Source organism: Gossypium hirsutum, chromosome D13, assembly GCF_007990345.1.
Source record: "Gossypium hirsutum isolate 1008001.06 chromosome D13, Gossypium_hirsutum_v2.1, whole genome shotgun sequence".
NCBI lineage: Eukaryota > Viridiplantae > Streptophyta > Magnoliopsida > Malvales > Malvaceae > Gossypium > Gossypium hirsutum.
In genome coordinates this window covers 63,307,671-63,323,040 of record NC_053449.1, presented here as the reverse complement: position 1 = coordinate 63,323,040, position 15,370 = coordinate 63,307,671, and the positions used below count along the sequence as shown (strand labels likewise).

At 32.8% G+C, this 15,370-nt stretch overlaps 3 protein-coding genes across 3 annotated transcripts; 2 read left to right on the top strand and 1 right to left on the bottom strand.

Annotated features, from left to right (window-relative positions):
• Positions 1-1,400: 1,400 nt before the first annotated feature.
• LOC121225322 (pentatricopeptide repeat-containing protein At1g62350) lies at positions 1,401-3,813 on the top strand. The gene is made up of 2 exons (XM_041109585.1): positions 1,401-2,109; positions 3,035-3,813. The coding sequence occupies exons 1-2, from the start codon at positions 1,762-1,764 to the stop codon at positions 3,449-3,451; spliced, it is 765 nt and encodes a 254-aa protein (XP_040965519.1). The 5' UTR covers positions 1,401-1,761; the 3' UTR covers positions 3,452-3,813.
• Positions 3,814-5,421: 1,608 nt separating this feature from the next.
• On the top strand, positions 5,422-12,757 carry LOC107945075 (protein CLT1, chloroplastic). The gene is made up of 10 exons (XM_016878925.2): positions 5,422-6,081; positions 8,683-8,828; positions 9,343-9,380; positions 9,912-10,027; positions 10,800-10,899; positions 10,977-11,012; positions 11,099-11,149; positions 11,552-11,678; positions 11,951-12,076; positions 12,277-12,757. The coding sequence occupies exons 1-10, from the start codon at positions 5,645-5,647 to the stop codon at positions 12,441-12,443; spliced, it is 1,344 nt and encodes a 447-aa protein (XP_016734414.2). The 5' UTR covers positions 5,422-5,644; the 3' UTR covers positions 12,444-12,757.
• Positions 12,758-13,701: 944 nt separating this feature from the next.
• On the bottom strand, positions 13,702-14,567 carry LOC107945084 (splicing factor 3B subunit 6-like protein). Its single transcript, XM_016878936.2, has one exon. It carries the CDS (start codon positions 14,206-14,208, stop codon positions 13,834-13,836), a length of 375 nt encoding a protein of 124 aa, XP_016734425.1. The 5' UTR covers positions 14,209-14,567; the 3' UTR covers positions 13,702-13,833.
• Between the last annotated feature and the right edge of the window lie 803 nt (positions 14,568-15,370).

Genomic DNA, 15,370 nt, shown 5'->3' with positions numbered 1-15,370 from the left:
AATTAAATGAATTATCTATTGACTATTTTAATTCATTAATTATTCGATTTTATTAAATCAAATTAAATACATTATCCATGAAATATCCTAACCCATTAAATATATGGATTTATTAAATAAAAAATTTAAAAAGAAAATATATAAAGTAAAGTGAATTTATATTTTAGGTATCTAAATCCAAATAAATTATTTTACAAAAATAGGTGATTTCGTGTAATAGATATCTACATTTAAATTTATTACAAATAAAAATAAATCAAATTTAAATAATAAATGTTCAAATATTAATATTCACCATGGTTTCTAAACATGTTGCAAATTAATTATCCGAATACACTAATCAAATACGTTAAGAAAATAAATTAAAATATAAGAGGGCAAAATTCCATCCAAGGTCATTAAATTATTGGTAAGTTTATGTTTTGGTCACTCAACTTCAAAAAATTATAAAATGACCATTAAACTATTCAAATGTTTTTATTAAAGTTATTAGGCTATTAAAGTTTTTTTTTTGAAATATGACTAGTGAGCTCCAAGTGATGATTCGACGATCAATATAGTGGATTAGTACCTATTGACGAGTAAAAGAACACACATTGGATCCAATCAATTTAACAATCAGTGTCAGAGATAAAAGAATAAAAATGCTTGAATTTAGGTTTGCAGATTTGTAACATTTAAAGTTGTTTCATGAAAATAACTAAACTATAAAAAAAAGGAAAGTTAGCTTTCAATCGGTGCAGGCGGTGCAGCAGAGAATACCATACAACAATGATTTTTAATAGCATGGTGACTTAAATGAAAATTTTTAAATAGTTTAATGATCGTTTTGTAACTTTTTGAAGTTAAATGACTAAAACATAAACTTATTAATAATTTAGTGACTTTGATTATAGTTTAGCCAGTATATAAACATGAATTATGGGTTCACCGCGTAGAAGAAAATTTATTACAGTACTCTTTCAGTTAATTACGGAAAGCATGCACTAAAACCACGAGCGAGGAAACGAACAGCTAGTGGGGACCACATTTGGAGCACTTATTCGCTCATTTGACAGTTGTTTTTAGCTCACATACAACATTTTTAGGTTGATAAACCGGCCCGATCGGGTCGAGGTCCGATTTTGAAAAAATATCAAGTTGAAATTATTTTTAAAGTGTTATAAGTGTAATTATAAATACATGATCGAGAAATCATAAGTATCAAATTATTATAAAATGGATTGTTTAAATAATTACAAAGTATAATTAAACAATTACAACATAATTGGAATAAGAATAAGTACGAGTTAAATCCATACTAAAACTAACAAATTAGATTAAAATCACGTGACAATCGCACATGGTGAGATTTAGAGACCTACTCTTATAATTACGTATGGTGAGTCTCGAATTTGAGTACTCGAGATTCAAGGTCTCCTTCTTTATTAACTAATAAAAAAATAAAGTAAATTATATTAATAGTGATTTAATTATTGATGAATTTTCTTTATCATTTAATAATAAAAATTTACAAAAATATCACTCAAACTATTTGATTTTATCTTTTTATCAACTAAATATTAATAACCCATCACGAAGACTTAAATAAAAATAGGAGTTAGGAAACGACCGCCGGTGAAACAATTTCTTACCGTGAAATATATTTTCCCGGAAACTAAAATCCAGTGAGAAACCAAAAGCTTTTAACTCGCACTTGCTTCAATCAGATGCTAAGCCTTCGATTAAAAGGCTAATTCCTCGTCGAGCTTACTTCAATCTATGCAGCGTTTAACTCGCAGCCTTATAGCCAAAGCTCGTGCCTCGTCGATTCGGTTGCTTTTACACGATACTTCGATTGAAACCCAAAGGCTCGCCTTGGTTCGCTTCTACGTTTCGGGTTCAGCAGTAGCAGTCTCCTCTTCGAGCCCGAGCTTATCGATATGGAGGCGGAAGAAAGAAATGACCAAAGAGGGGTTGATTGCGGCCAAGGAGCTTAAGCGCCTACAATCCAACCCGGTCCGACTGCACCGCTTTATCCTCTCCCATGTCTCTCGCTTGTTAAAGTCTGATATTGTATCTGTTCTCGCTGAGTTCCAAAGACAAAACCAGGTTTTTCTCTCCATGAAGGTACTCTTTCTGTTTGTTTAAATGTCCCAAAGAGAAGGAAGCACAATAAAATAATAAAGAATTTCTAGTTTTAATTTCTGGGAAGATGGATAAATCTGGTTTAAGAGGAATTAATTGTAAACGTGATAATCTTTTCCATATAGAGGCTACTAAGCAAGTACTAAGAGAAGGAAGCATAATGATGGGTGGAGCAGTTTTTCTATCCATGAATGTATTCTTTCTGTTTGTTGAAATGTCCCAAAGAGAAGGAAGCATAATAATAATAAACTCCGGTTTAGGAGGAAGTGACTGTAAACATGATGATCTTTTTTTCACAATTTTAGAGGCTACTAAGCAAGCACTATATGCATACATTTCTTACTAGTTTTAATCTTGGGCTTCTAATTTAAGAGAAGGAAGCATAATAATGGGATAAATCTGGTTTTTCTAACCATGAAGGTATTCTTTCTGTTCGTTGAAATGTCCCAAAGAAAAGGAAGCATAAATAATAACAACAAATTTCTATGTTTAATTTGCATTGTTTATTGATTTGTTCTACTTGGTGTATGTTAAAGGGTATTTGATTATGAATGAAGGTATTCTTTCTGTTTATTGTTGTTTTGTTAATTTGCATTATTTATTGATTTGTTTTGTTAATTTGCAAGCACCTAGCATGCTTCCACTCAAATTCTAGCTTGCATTATACCGAAATCACCAATTAATGTTACTTGGATTTTTCCTTTTTTCTAAAGTAAATATTCGTTTCTAATATATATTCGAACATGGTATGAGGTATAGAAAATTGAGTGTTGAGCATTTTCTTCATGTACACATAACTGGTTACGACACTCACTCCCGAGTCTGAATAACATAGATGCTCATTACTCATTAACTAGGCTCAAATTAGATGCTTGTTAAGTTATTCTATCTCATTTCTTTTTCTCAGTTATATGATGTGGTGCGTAAAGAGATATGGTACCGGCCGGATATGTTCTTTTACAGGGATATGCTTATGATGCTAGCTAGAAACCGAAAGGTAGATGAATCAAGGCAGGTTTGGGAAGATTTGAAAAAAGAGCAAGTTTTGTTTGATCAGCATACATTCGGAGACCTGGTTCGAGTATACTTAGATAGTGGATTACCGTCGGAGGCCATGGACATATACGATGAAATGAGACAATCCCCTGACCCTCCTTTGTCGTTGCCGTTTCGAGTAATCCTGAAAGGGCTCATTCCTTATCCGGAACTGAGAGAGAAGGTCAAAGATGATTTCTTGGAGCTTTTCCCGGACATGATTGTGTATGACCCACCAGAGGACTTGTTCGAAGATCAAGAGTTAAGAAGCGAGAGTGAAGTCGAGTAGAGTTTGCCGGTCATTTGCTTAAGAATGGATAATAGGGTTTTGGGTTAGAAGCCAATGCAAGGTAAGAGAGGCACACAACAGTAAGCATATTTGGATGTTATAGTTGATATTCAAATTCATTGCAAGATATCCTATCCCTTTATGTGTCATGTGTAAACTTAATATTTTTCATAAATTTTGGTTGAATCAGTTCAAATTAGAAAATTCTTGTCCAAAGCTAGGTCAAGAAGATCATTAATCAAGTTAGTCAGCATCGTACCAGCAGATGTTTTAGTTCTGATATGTACTAGTGTCAGCGTGTTTCGTTGTACTGTCTCAGGTTTATCGGTATGGGTTAATACATATCAATACATATCAATACATATCAATACAGGTACTGGCTGTAACCATTCGAAATGCTTAAACTAATTGATATCAATTTAAAACCAAAATTGGACGAAAGACCGTACCATTGAACAAGGCAAGAATACATTATAGCATTGAGTCACAACAAAAATGTGCATGTAAAATGAGGGCAGGTAGGGCCGTTCGATTATCGCAATATGGCAGACAACTGCATAGCAACCAATCAAAAAGGAAAATTAGAGAAAAACCAAAAATAGAAGGAAAAAAAAGACAATAAGGAAAAAATGATTGAGCTATTTATTTTTATTTATTAATCTTACTAAAGAAACCTTTATTAAATTAAATTTCCATTTTTATTTATTTTACTCGGTTGGACACATGGCAGCATTTGACATGGTCTAAGAGATGTCCATCTATTTATTTTACTCGGTTGGACACATGGCAGCATTTGACATGGTCTAAGAGATGTCCATAGATGGCTGTTTAGCTGGTCACCCAATGACTAGTCACCCGTATATTTCATACCACACAGGAGGGTCATTCACCATTGATCGCTTATTGACTCCCCTATCAAGTCATCGACTAATAACGAGTCATCCAGTAGGTCACCCATTATCAGCGGCACGCTTTTACCCCTAATAGGAGATCACTAAGAGACTATTGAGGCTTAACAATCTCGTATTACTTCAACAAAAAGAATGTTAGAGCAAACTCACGAAGTACTATTCTTGATGACAATTGACATTTAACAGAACTGCCACCTATCCAACCACATAGGTAGACCACCATTTGTATTGTCAATGGCGTGGCTCTACCAAGCAAGGGGACCTTCTCCTTATATATACCGCAACACACGATGTTGAACGGATCTTTCTCCTTCCAACTCTTAGCTCACTTAAGCCTCTTACCCTAAGTGCACTACAACCTCCTCTCATTCTCTTCTCTCCTTTGTCCTTTTCTTATTTCAACTCTCCATCTATCTCAAGTAAACCGATTCACTTATCACCAACACCACCTTCTTCACCTTTGCTCCTCTTTGTTGATTAATCAATATCAACCCTATCATCATTACATTGTTATTATTCATTTACTAGCATTATTATCGTTATAATATTATTGAATAAATTATTTTTATAAAAAAAACTATTACCATTTTAAAGAATGCTCTTTAATAATATAAATGGAAATTTCGGTTAGTTTTGCAAAAATTATATTTTACCATTTTAACAAGAGGAGTTACTTGGATGGATTGGTTGGGTTAAATATCAATTTATTTGATGAACTCTATATTTTAATAGAGTAATTAATCCGTTTGTTAAAATTGATGTAAATTTAAATTTTTCTAACTATTTTTATGTAAAAAAGCTTTTCATCGTTAAATAAATATTAATATACAGAGTATTTTTTATTAATATTCTAGGGATATCAGACTGGATTGAAAAATTACATGCATGATAATTGATAAGTACAATTATGTTCATAAATTCAACTATTCGGTCGTTTAAGTGACTTAAATGAAAATTTTTAAATAATTTAATGACTAATTTATAATTTTTTAAAGTTGAATGGCTAAAATATAAATTTACTAACAATTTGGTTACATTAGTTGGAGTTTACCCAAAACAGAATATAACGATAAATAGAAATGAGTAACAGTTCCCAGAGAAAGCTTTTCACTTGAGTACGTCTACTATAAATGTCAATTGTCAAATCATGTATTTTGTATCAATAGAAATCTCTCTCAGCTACAAATTTCTCAAAATTATTTGATCCTTCAACAAAAAATCCTTTATTTCCTGTTTGATTTTCCGCATTTAATTTCTTTGTTTTTCATATAAATCAGTCGACATGACTTCATATTACCGCCGTTTAACAGTCGGACCTACGGTACTGAACATTCCGGTTCAACCGCCGACGAAGTCAAAACTTCCGGTCTTCCCTCCGCGCCGTCCCTACAACAACATCATCCAATCGTCATTTGGAATCACTCTGCGATCAAGGAAGTGTTGGAGAGTGGAGGCCACTGTGAGGTCGGCGGGAAGATCGGAAGGCGGAGATGGCGCGAAGAAGGTGGGACCTGGACCTGGACAAGGACCAGGGCCGTGTTCGTACTCGGTTGAAGATCGAACGGTGGAGGTTGGTAGTAAGAGGGATCGGACGGTGGAGGTAGCGGTAGCAGTGGCGGTTACAGTGGTGTTGGGAGTAGGGAATCGGGTGTTGTATAAGCTGGCTTTGGTTCCTCTCAAGCATTACCCTTTCTTCTTGGCTCAACTCGCCACATTCGGGTAACCATCAAAATGTCGTTATTGAAAATTCTTTATTTTTTATTTATGAAAGAAATAAAAAAGAAAAAAAAATTCTTTCTTGTTCAATGTGATTGTGTTATTGGAATTTTTTTTACTATTGACAGAGCATTGTTCGTTGTTTCCACGTCAGTATTTGTGTTTTATTAGGTGTGCTAATAGTGGTAATCGAAAACTACCCTTCATGTTCGGTGCGCGCGCGTTCTTCCTATTTTTTAGGTTAAAATATGTTTTAACTCCTTATACTATTTGTACATTTATAATTTAGTTTTATATTTTTATTTTTAAAAATTTAGTCTTTAATTTTCAAATTTTAAAATTAAGGTTCAATGGTTAATCCCTTTAAAATTGTTTTATTAAATTTTCTAATGTGACATTTTATTTTGAATTTAATAAATGAATTTAAATGGAATTTGACATGCAATTTTAAATTCAAAATGTAAGAAAATTTAATTTTAAATGTAGAGAAAATATAGAGACTTAAGCATATTTTAATTTTTTTTACTACCGACAGCTCCAAAAGTAGGTGAGCTAATAGTGTTCAAAATTTTAGTACCCACATATTTTTTCTTTTTGTGACCGGACGGTAGCCCAATTCAGCTTTGGATAAAATAAGATTGATTAAATCGTAACCAGGGTCCCCTCCCATTGTCTAAATTTTTAATTTTGTTGTACTTTTGCATTTAAAAAATTATAGTGATCACTTCAAAATTTATAATTTGATTATTTTTTCATATAGGTCGTCCAATATATATTTTTCTTTCCACCCCACGTTTTCTTTGTACAAGAGAAAAATGTTTGATGTCAATTTTATGTTATGATATTTTTTAATCTTTTTATGTTCTGCACAATCTAGAATGTTGATTAGTGACCATCAATGCTAACTTAAAAAGGCTTCTTAGATGAATTATTACAAGGCAGTTTTTTATACCCACTTAAATTGATTAGAGAATATTCTTTTTTTAAGAGCAATGGTGAATTTAGCTTTAGAATATAAAAGAATATGTAGAAAGCTATAAAAGCAGAATTGGGTTGATTGACCCTGCTTATGCCTAGGGAAAAAAATTAAAAGTAATTTTACTTATTTTAGCTGGTCTTCTATACTTGAAAATCTATAATCATGTGAAACTATTATGATTTATATTCATAAATGTGAATTTCAACTTTGAATACGAATGTTATGCTCTTTGTTGAAGTTTCTTAATCTTCTTATTGCCTTTTATCGAGTGGTTAGAGAGAAATATAAAAAGAAATTGTAAATGGTCATTTTGATCTTTACAACTAGTGAGTTCAAATGGAAGAAAATCTATTTGACAAGCGGAAGATGTATATTAAAAAAAGGAATTTTCCACTGTAGAAGAGAAAAAGAGAGGAGGAAATTGAAAGATGGTTTTTTCCATTATAGAAGAAAAAGAGGTTCTGATATGTTACCGTTATTACCTGGACTTATTTCACTTGTGGTGGCCTAGTGGGGTCAAGGTGGTACCTTTGCCTTTACGTTTGACACTGCCCCATCTACGAGTAGCTTTCGTATTTGATTTTGGTTTGTGTGGTCTTGGAGTAACCTTTTCCTTTTTGGCTTTTTATATAGCAAGCAGCGTCTACTTTGGTTTTGAACAAAACTAGTGGTGTTTATACTTTATACCCAAATACAAATAACCTTTAATCTTTTTACTGAAACTAGTCAAAATATTCTTTATTTATGAACCTAATGGTTTAGGTTAGTTGATTCGTGTAATTATAGTTAACGAATAACATCTAATAAGTTCAGAATTTAAATTTCAATATTTTTTGTTTTTCTCTTATTTCTTATAAAAAAACTGTTTGAATTGTAATTCTAAATAATTGTTGGGAGGAAAATGTATTCCTACATCAAAAACCTTTTCTAATTATTCTCAAAACAAATATACAGACATATGTATATTTGTATGTAGGGCAACAACAATTACTGTTGTAGATGTACGTCTTGTATGAATGAGTAATGATATTAAATTCTTCAACAACTTTGAGTATGGTAGTGTTGTGCGAGTCTTTAGTATAATTTGAAATAAAAATAATAATATCACTATTCATACTAACTTTTTAGTATTAAAATATGAAAAAATATCTTAGATATTGTTTTTATATCTGATATAAATATGCCTGTGTTAGTGAAACCTCAATATAAATACCAAATCAGATATTCAAGAATTATACACAGTCAAATACACACACATATGTATATATATATTTATAGGATTTAAATATATGTTGTTAGGCTATTTTGAATGATATGTTTATAATAACATTTACAAAAGCATGCATACACCGGTGAACATATTGAGCCTGTGTAGGTTTGACAGTACCTCTGAAACTTCTGTTATTTTGAAGAAAAAAAATTGAAGTTCTCCCTTGAGTTTTTAACAGTTTCTTTAGAAGTTTAAAGGGAAAGTAAATCTAAATGTACATTTTAAATGAATGTAAAAGCTGCTGATTTTTTTATAATCACTTGATTCCGTTAACTCAAGAGAGCAACAAATTTGTTAGGTGGAAATTTATTCCCTCGTAATACCTCTCTTACTCTTTGATCTGTTGTTTTTACAGGTATGTGCTTGTATACTTTTCTGTAATGTATCTCCGGTATCATGCTGGTATAGTCACACACGAGATGCTTTCCATGCCAAAAGCTCCTTATCTTGTTATTGGTCTTTTGGAGGCTCTTGCTGCTGCGACTGGAATGGCAGCTGGAGGTTAGCTTACACTCAGATCTTTTTCTTTATTGTCTACTTCACACGCTGTAAATGTACCACGGAGGCCTTTGTACTAGGAGTCAGATTGCTTTTTGCCCCCTTTACTCAAAAAAATAAGCAACTTAATCTTGTAAGTTAAATCAACGAGCAAACTAGCCATTTCAATTAAAATTTTCATTCATTTCTACTGTTAAAAACTGGTGTGACTGATGGAATAACCAGACAGTTACACATGACGTGCCATGTGTGCCTCATGTTGACGTACGTTAACAATAGAAATGGATTAAATTTTTAATAGAATGACTAGTTTTTTCTTTAATCTACTGTAAAGGGACTAATTTGCTCATTTTTTCTTTGGAAGGGCAAAATGCAATCCGACTACTAGTACAAGGTTCTTCATAGTACTTTTACCCTTCAAACGCTAATATTTAGAGAACGTGAATTTGCTGGGAGTAAATAGAATTTAACTAAGCTTTTGGTTATTGTCTTATAACATACATTTTTTTTTGTTCAGCAATTCTATCTGGGGCATCTATTCCAATTCTGTCTCAGGTAAGGAACATTTACTGCTTATATTCAGATGTTGGGGTGCTTAGAATGTGAGACTGTCCTTTGGGTACCCTAAAAGGTCATTTACTGCTTTTATTGTGTGTCATAAATGTTGCTTTCAAGTATGAACTACTAAAGCAAAAAGTTCTTTGATTTGAAGGTTGATTGTCTCTCTACCTCTATGCCTTAATGACAGAAGGAATATAGTAAACCAAAAGCTATTTGAGAGAATAATAACTAAAATAATCTCAAACCAACCAAGTAGATTTATTACATGTAAAAAAGCAGAACAATTCTGAGAGATTGTAAACCAAATGATTTTTGGGAGAAATAATAGTAAAAAAAATCTTTAAAACATCTAAGTGGACTTGTACATGTAAAGAAGCTAAAAGATTCTGCCGGTAGCTTTTCCTAACTTGAAATTCTTCATTTTATCTTCATCTGATAAGTTTCATTTTGCATTTAGAGTTTGTGAAACTAAAAATTCTTATGCAAAGAACTGAATAGTTTACTTTGGTCTATGACTTTCTGCAGACATTTCTTGTGTGGCAAATTCTCCTGTCTACTATTTTTCTTGGGAGGAGATATAGAGTAAATCAATTACTTGGATGCTTTCTTGTAACTGTTGGTGTTGTCATAACTGTAGCAAGGTAGCTTACAACTGTTTCTAATTGTAATCTTGGTTTCACACATCCATGAATTTTGCTGGTGTAGTTTCTACATGTTTCCTCTGAATTCTCAATACTTGATAATTTGCCAGTTTTAGTGAAGTTAGGTAAAAGTACCATGGAGACTCCTGTGTTAGGAGTCAGTGTATTTTGTCCCTTTTACTCAAAAAAATGGACCAATTGGTCCTTATACGTTGGATCAAAGAGCCAATTAATCATTTTTGTTAAAAATTTCATCTATTTTTACTGTTAAAAGCTAGTGTGATTGACAGAATAACAAGATAATGACACATCGTGTGCCACTTGTACTTCATGTTGACGTACATGGATAAGTTTTTAACAGTAGAAATGGATGAAAATTTTAATAGGAGGACCGGTTTGCTCTTTGATCTAACCCACAGGGACTAATTTGTCCATTTTTTGAATAGAGGAGAAAAATGCAATCCGATTTCTAGTATAAGCGCCTCTATGGTACTTTTACCATGAAGTTAATTGAAGTCTTATGAAAGCAGTGAAATTTTACACATTTGGGCAAATATGCATTATAGTTGCTGACATTAATTAGATTTTTTCAAATATCAATCTCCATTTCGGTGGGGCAACCTGTCTGGTAGGAACTGCCCTGGCTGCCCATTCTAAGGAGCCTCAATAATGGTGATTTGAAACACAGTTGCTACCTTTTTATAATGTCTTGTAAAGATCGCTCTTATGCATTACACTGAGACATTTTTACTGCCTACATTTACTTCTGCAGTGGATCCAGCTCTGGTCATTCATTGAAGGAAGCTGGCATATTTTGGAGTCTAATGATGATAGTTTCTTTTTTGTTGCAAGCAACTGATACTGTGCGGAAGGTTGTTGAATTTCTCAGTGAAATCTTAGCTAATCATGTGCAAGTTAATGTAACTCACTATATTTTAATCATTTGCAGGAAGTAATCTTTTTGGATGCCGAAAAGCGATTAAAAGTACGATGTTTTACCTTTCAAAAGCTCCCTGTAATCCTGTTGATAAAACCGAACATAAAAGGCTCATTTTCTTGCATTTTTTGCAGGGTGGTTCAGTGGATCTATTTGTTGTAAATTCCTATGGATCTGCATTTCAAGTAAGTATTAAGTACTGCGTTACAACAGTGTTAAGTATTTATTTAGGGTTTAACAATTAGGTACATTTTGGTCCCTGAACTTGAAAAATATAACAATTTCAAGCAATTTCCAAGTCAATTGGTTCAACCCCTTTATTCGGACTGTTATATCAATCAGTTCTCAAATCGTCTGATCTCATTTTGTTCCATTAACACCGGTCACATCATCAAATCTTTGACAAAATCAAAGTTTAGGGACCAAAATAAATTGAGTTGCCAAGTTCTAAGATCAAAATGGACCTAATTGCCAAGCTCAAGGGTCAAAAATTATATGATCCCATTTATTTACAGTCTTTTTAAGCGGTCTTTTTATTATGGATCTTTGGTGGATGTTAAAGTGTGATTGTACCATGCTTAGTGCAGGCCTTATTCATTTGCCTACTCCTACCCTTTTTATCAAAACTTTGGGGTATTCCATTTAGTCAGCTTCCAAACTATCTTAAAGATGGTGCAGCTTGTTTCTTGAACATGGGTGGTACTCTTTCAAGTGGTAAGCCACAAATATTTCATTATCTAATATCCTATTTGGACTCGAGTATGAGTATCAGATTCGACACAAATATGTTCAACTTTTTCTAAAGTTCCATTTATTTAGAGAGACTTTTGAGGGTCATATTTTTACGAGATTCTTGCACCAGTAGAGGGCTTGAATCCATAGATATTACCATTCTGTTTCAACACAAGCCTTGTGCTGTGACTGGTTTTATGTCTTCAATGGAGGAAGAAGTGATTGATTTTACTTTAAAATTCCTCTCACCGCAGGATGTGATGGTGCGCCGCTACTACCTTTGCTGTTCATTATCGTGAACATGGGTTTCAACATAGCATTGCTACATCTTCTCAAGATATCTTCTGCTGTTGTTTCCTCACTTGCATCCACTTTTTCAGGTAAGTTTTCATTTTCCTCGGTCATCCTTTTTTCGAGATATCAGTTCCCTTAGTTGCAGGCAACTATCTATGTCCAAACTGTCCACGTCTTCAATATAATCACAAGATTTGAACCTGAAGCTTTGCATTGTCTTCAGTATATAACACATCTACTGTTGGTTTGTATGATTGAATATCTATTGCACAACCCTACATTGCAGTGCCGATTTCGGTTTACATCTTCACATTACCATTGCCGTATCTCGGTGTTGCTTCGTCACTGCCAGCCGGTTTCGTTGCAGGAGCAATCATCCTAGTTATGGGGTTGCTTATCTATGCTTGGTCACCATCTGATCCCTCCAGTGCCATACCATCACCATCCAGCTAGAATGTGAGGGAAGCCATTGTTAGATCATCACTTGTCATTTTTCTCCTTTGGGAATCCGATCGTCGAGCAAGGAGATGAGAAGGTAAGATGAAATAGAATTTTGTTGTTGTATCATTTTTCTACTAGTGAAAGTAACAAAGGAACAGGGTAAAGAAAAAACGAGTGATTTTTTGGTGAGAGACAGTCAAATTTAGTGGTTTGAGAAATATAAGATTTAACAAAATACCGTCGCTATTATCCGTTTCGGAGGTTAAATTGTTTTGCCCATCCAAAAAGGTAGGCTTAATAAGAGAAAAGCAACCTTCGTTTTACAACTCACAGATCATTAGACGATATGAAACCCTAAAGGTGGGTTTACTTGTATTTCTTTATACCTGTCAAGTTGTGCCAATTGCATTAATTCTTAAGTTGGGTTAATTTAAAAGAGGTAAATATCAAAATTATACCTGAACTGTAATTATACCCATAAAACTTAAATTATGGTTCATGTATTTATAAAACTTTAATTTTAATTTGATTGTACATATTTTAAAAAATGAAGACATTTACTTAGTGTTTAGTATTGCTTTTAAGAATACTTTCGAGAAAAAAAAAACATTTTTGAGATCAAAACGGTCTTAAACAAGTTACTTTTTAAGAGAAAAAATGCTTTTCCCAATTCAAAAATTGACCCAAAAGCACCTTTTTGAGAAGCTGAAAATTTTAACTAATCCCAAAAACACTTTTGAGAAGCATTATTAAATTAAACCTTAAGATGTGTTTAGTTTTTCTTCTAATAAGCACCATTGGAGGCAAAAACACTCCTACACAAGCTACTTTTCTAGAGAAAAAAAATACATCTTTCAAGTAAAAAAATTAACTCAAAAACACTTTTTTAAGCTTCATCCCAAAAACACAAACACTTTTGAGATGTGCTAAAGTGAACTTTATTTTCATATCAAATTAATATAATTGTTTATATTAACATAAAATGGTGTTAATTTAATAATGTATGCATTAAAAAATACATATTAGATCAATGTTCATGTATAATTTTAATATTTATTGCAATTTAAATTCAATTAAACTCATTTTAGATAAGTTGGAATCAACTTTAGTTGAAATCAATCAATTCAGGCATTTCAAGAATTACAAATGATATTGTAACTAAGACTTTGTTCAATCGAGTGTTGTTGCCCATCTAATTTGGCATGCTACTTATAACACACAATTGAAATCCATTACCTAATAAGAACAAAGCCAATCTAAAGCGAGTTCATTACCACACAGAACAGCAAACATATGCGATTATCATATTAGGTCGTTAATTCCAATAGTTCATACAAAACCCTAAATTCCCAATTCAAAAGGGGAAAATAACAACAACGAAGCCCACAGATATATTTAGATTTCACTTATCTTTAGTAGAAACACCGTATTTCTCTTGCATCTTAGCGATTTCCTCTTCCTTTTTCTTCTGATCGAACTTCTTGCTCATCTTAGCTTGCTGGTAATACAACACGATCAAGTACCGATTCGCTACATTGAAACCCGATAGATGATCCACCGCCGTTTTGGCATCATAGATATCCTCGTAGACCACGAAAGCGGTGCCGCGGGTTTCTTTGCTCGTTCCGATACGTATTTGGCGGATGGCTCCGTATTTGCCGAAGATATCGTACATCTCCTCGCTTGATATGTTGAATGGAAGGTTACGAACGTAGAGCACACGATTGACTTCCGGCGGCAGCCGAGTGTTGGCCTTGCGGAGACTGATTGTTGCCATTTTGGACGGAGGAGAAAATGGGTAGAGAGGTGAAGGAAATTGAAGAAGAAAATTGGGGATTTGAAGGGTGGATTTATAGGCGGAGCTCCGTGGTGAGAGGTGGTGGGATTTTTATGGATGGAAGGATTTGGGTGTTAAATAGTCCATTAAATTATATGGGCTCGAAAGAGGCCTAATAGGGTTTTTTTGTCTAATTCGAAATTCATCCATTTACTTTAAAAAATTGATGAAATTAGTCCTTTATTTTAATTTGATAGAATTTAATCCTTTTACTTTACTAAAGTTAAGAGATTAGTTTAGTTGCTGGAACAGGTGTAATCGAACTGAGCCGAAGTTGAATAGTGGTAAGCTTAAGCTCGACTTAAACATCAATTCCTAAGCTTGAGTTTGGCTCGAGATATTATCAAGCTAGTTGACTTCAAGCTTGATTAAACTTGTTTATTAATTTTCGTAAACTCAAAACTCGATTAAGCTAGTTCATGTTCAAGCTCGAGCTGAGTTTGAGGCATAATCAAACTATTTGAGCTCAAGCTTGATTAAGCTCGTTTATTAATGGTCATACTCAAGCTCGAACTTAATTAAGGTAGTTCATATTCAAGCTCAAGCTTATTTGTAACCTTTTATATAATAAAGATAAAAATGTAATTTCAAAATATAAAAATATATTAAATTGAAAAGCTCAATTAGACTTGCGATGTTCGAATCAACTTAATTAATAGCTCGAACTACTTGAGCAGCTGATGAATACCAGTGTTTCATTTACACACCTAATTGTTGTTAAGCACATAAGTTTGAAGTGTTGATTTTTGTTAATTTGTTGTATAATTAATTGTTAAATTGCTGACATTTTCTAGTTGTTGATATTGGATAACAATTTTTTTTTGAATTAACTATTAGGTTTATTGGTAAAATAAGCCCTCAAATTTTTTTTAAAAAATCAATTAAATCCCTTTAAACTTTTTACACCCAATTAATTTCAACAAACAACTAGGTGCAAAAAGATCAGAGAGACTTAATTGATTTTTTTTAAAGTTTGGAGTTTATAATATCATTAAAGCTAAATATAATATAATTTTGACATTAATCAAACTTTATATATGCTAATACAAATTTCCTAACTTGGATTTATTTTGTAAAATTTACAATTATATTTATAAAATTC

Bases quoted from the DNA above. Each gene is read 5' to 3' on its own strand.
- LOC121225322 (XM_041109585.1), top strand. From the start codon at position 1,762: ATGCAGCGTTTAACTCGCAGCCTTATAGCCAAAGCTCGTGCCTCGTCG. The intron at 2,110-3,034 runs GTACTCTTTCTG...TCTTTTTCTCAG, and splicing joins AGGTTTTTCTCTCCATGAAG to TTATATGATGTGGTGCGTAA.
- LOC107945075 (XM_016878925.2), top strand. From the start codon at position 5,645: ATGACTTCATATTACCGCCGTTTAACAGTCGGACCTACGGTACTGAAC. The intron at 9,381-9,911 runs GTAAGGAACATT...GACTTTCTGCAG, and splicing joins CTATTCCAATTCTGTCTCAG to ACATTTCTTGTGTGGCAAAT. The intron at 12,077-12,276 runs GTAAGTTTTCAT...CCTACATTGCAG, and splicing joins ACTTGCATCCACTTTTTCAG to TGCCGATTTCGGTTTACATC.
- LOC107945084 (XM_016878936.2), bottom strand. From the start codon at position 14,208: ATGGCAACAATCAGTCTCCGCAAGGCCAACACTCGGCTGCCGCCGGAA.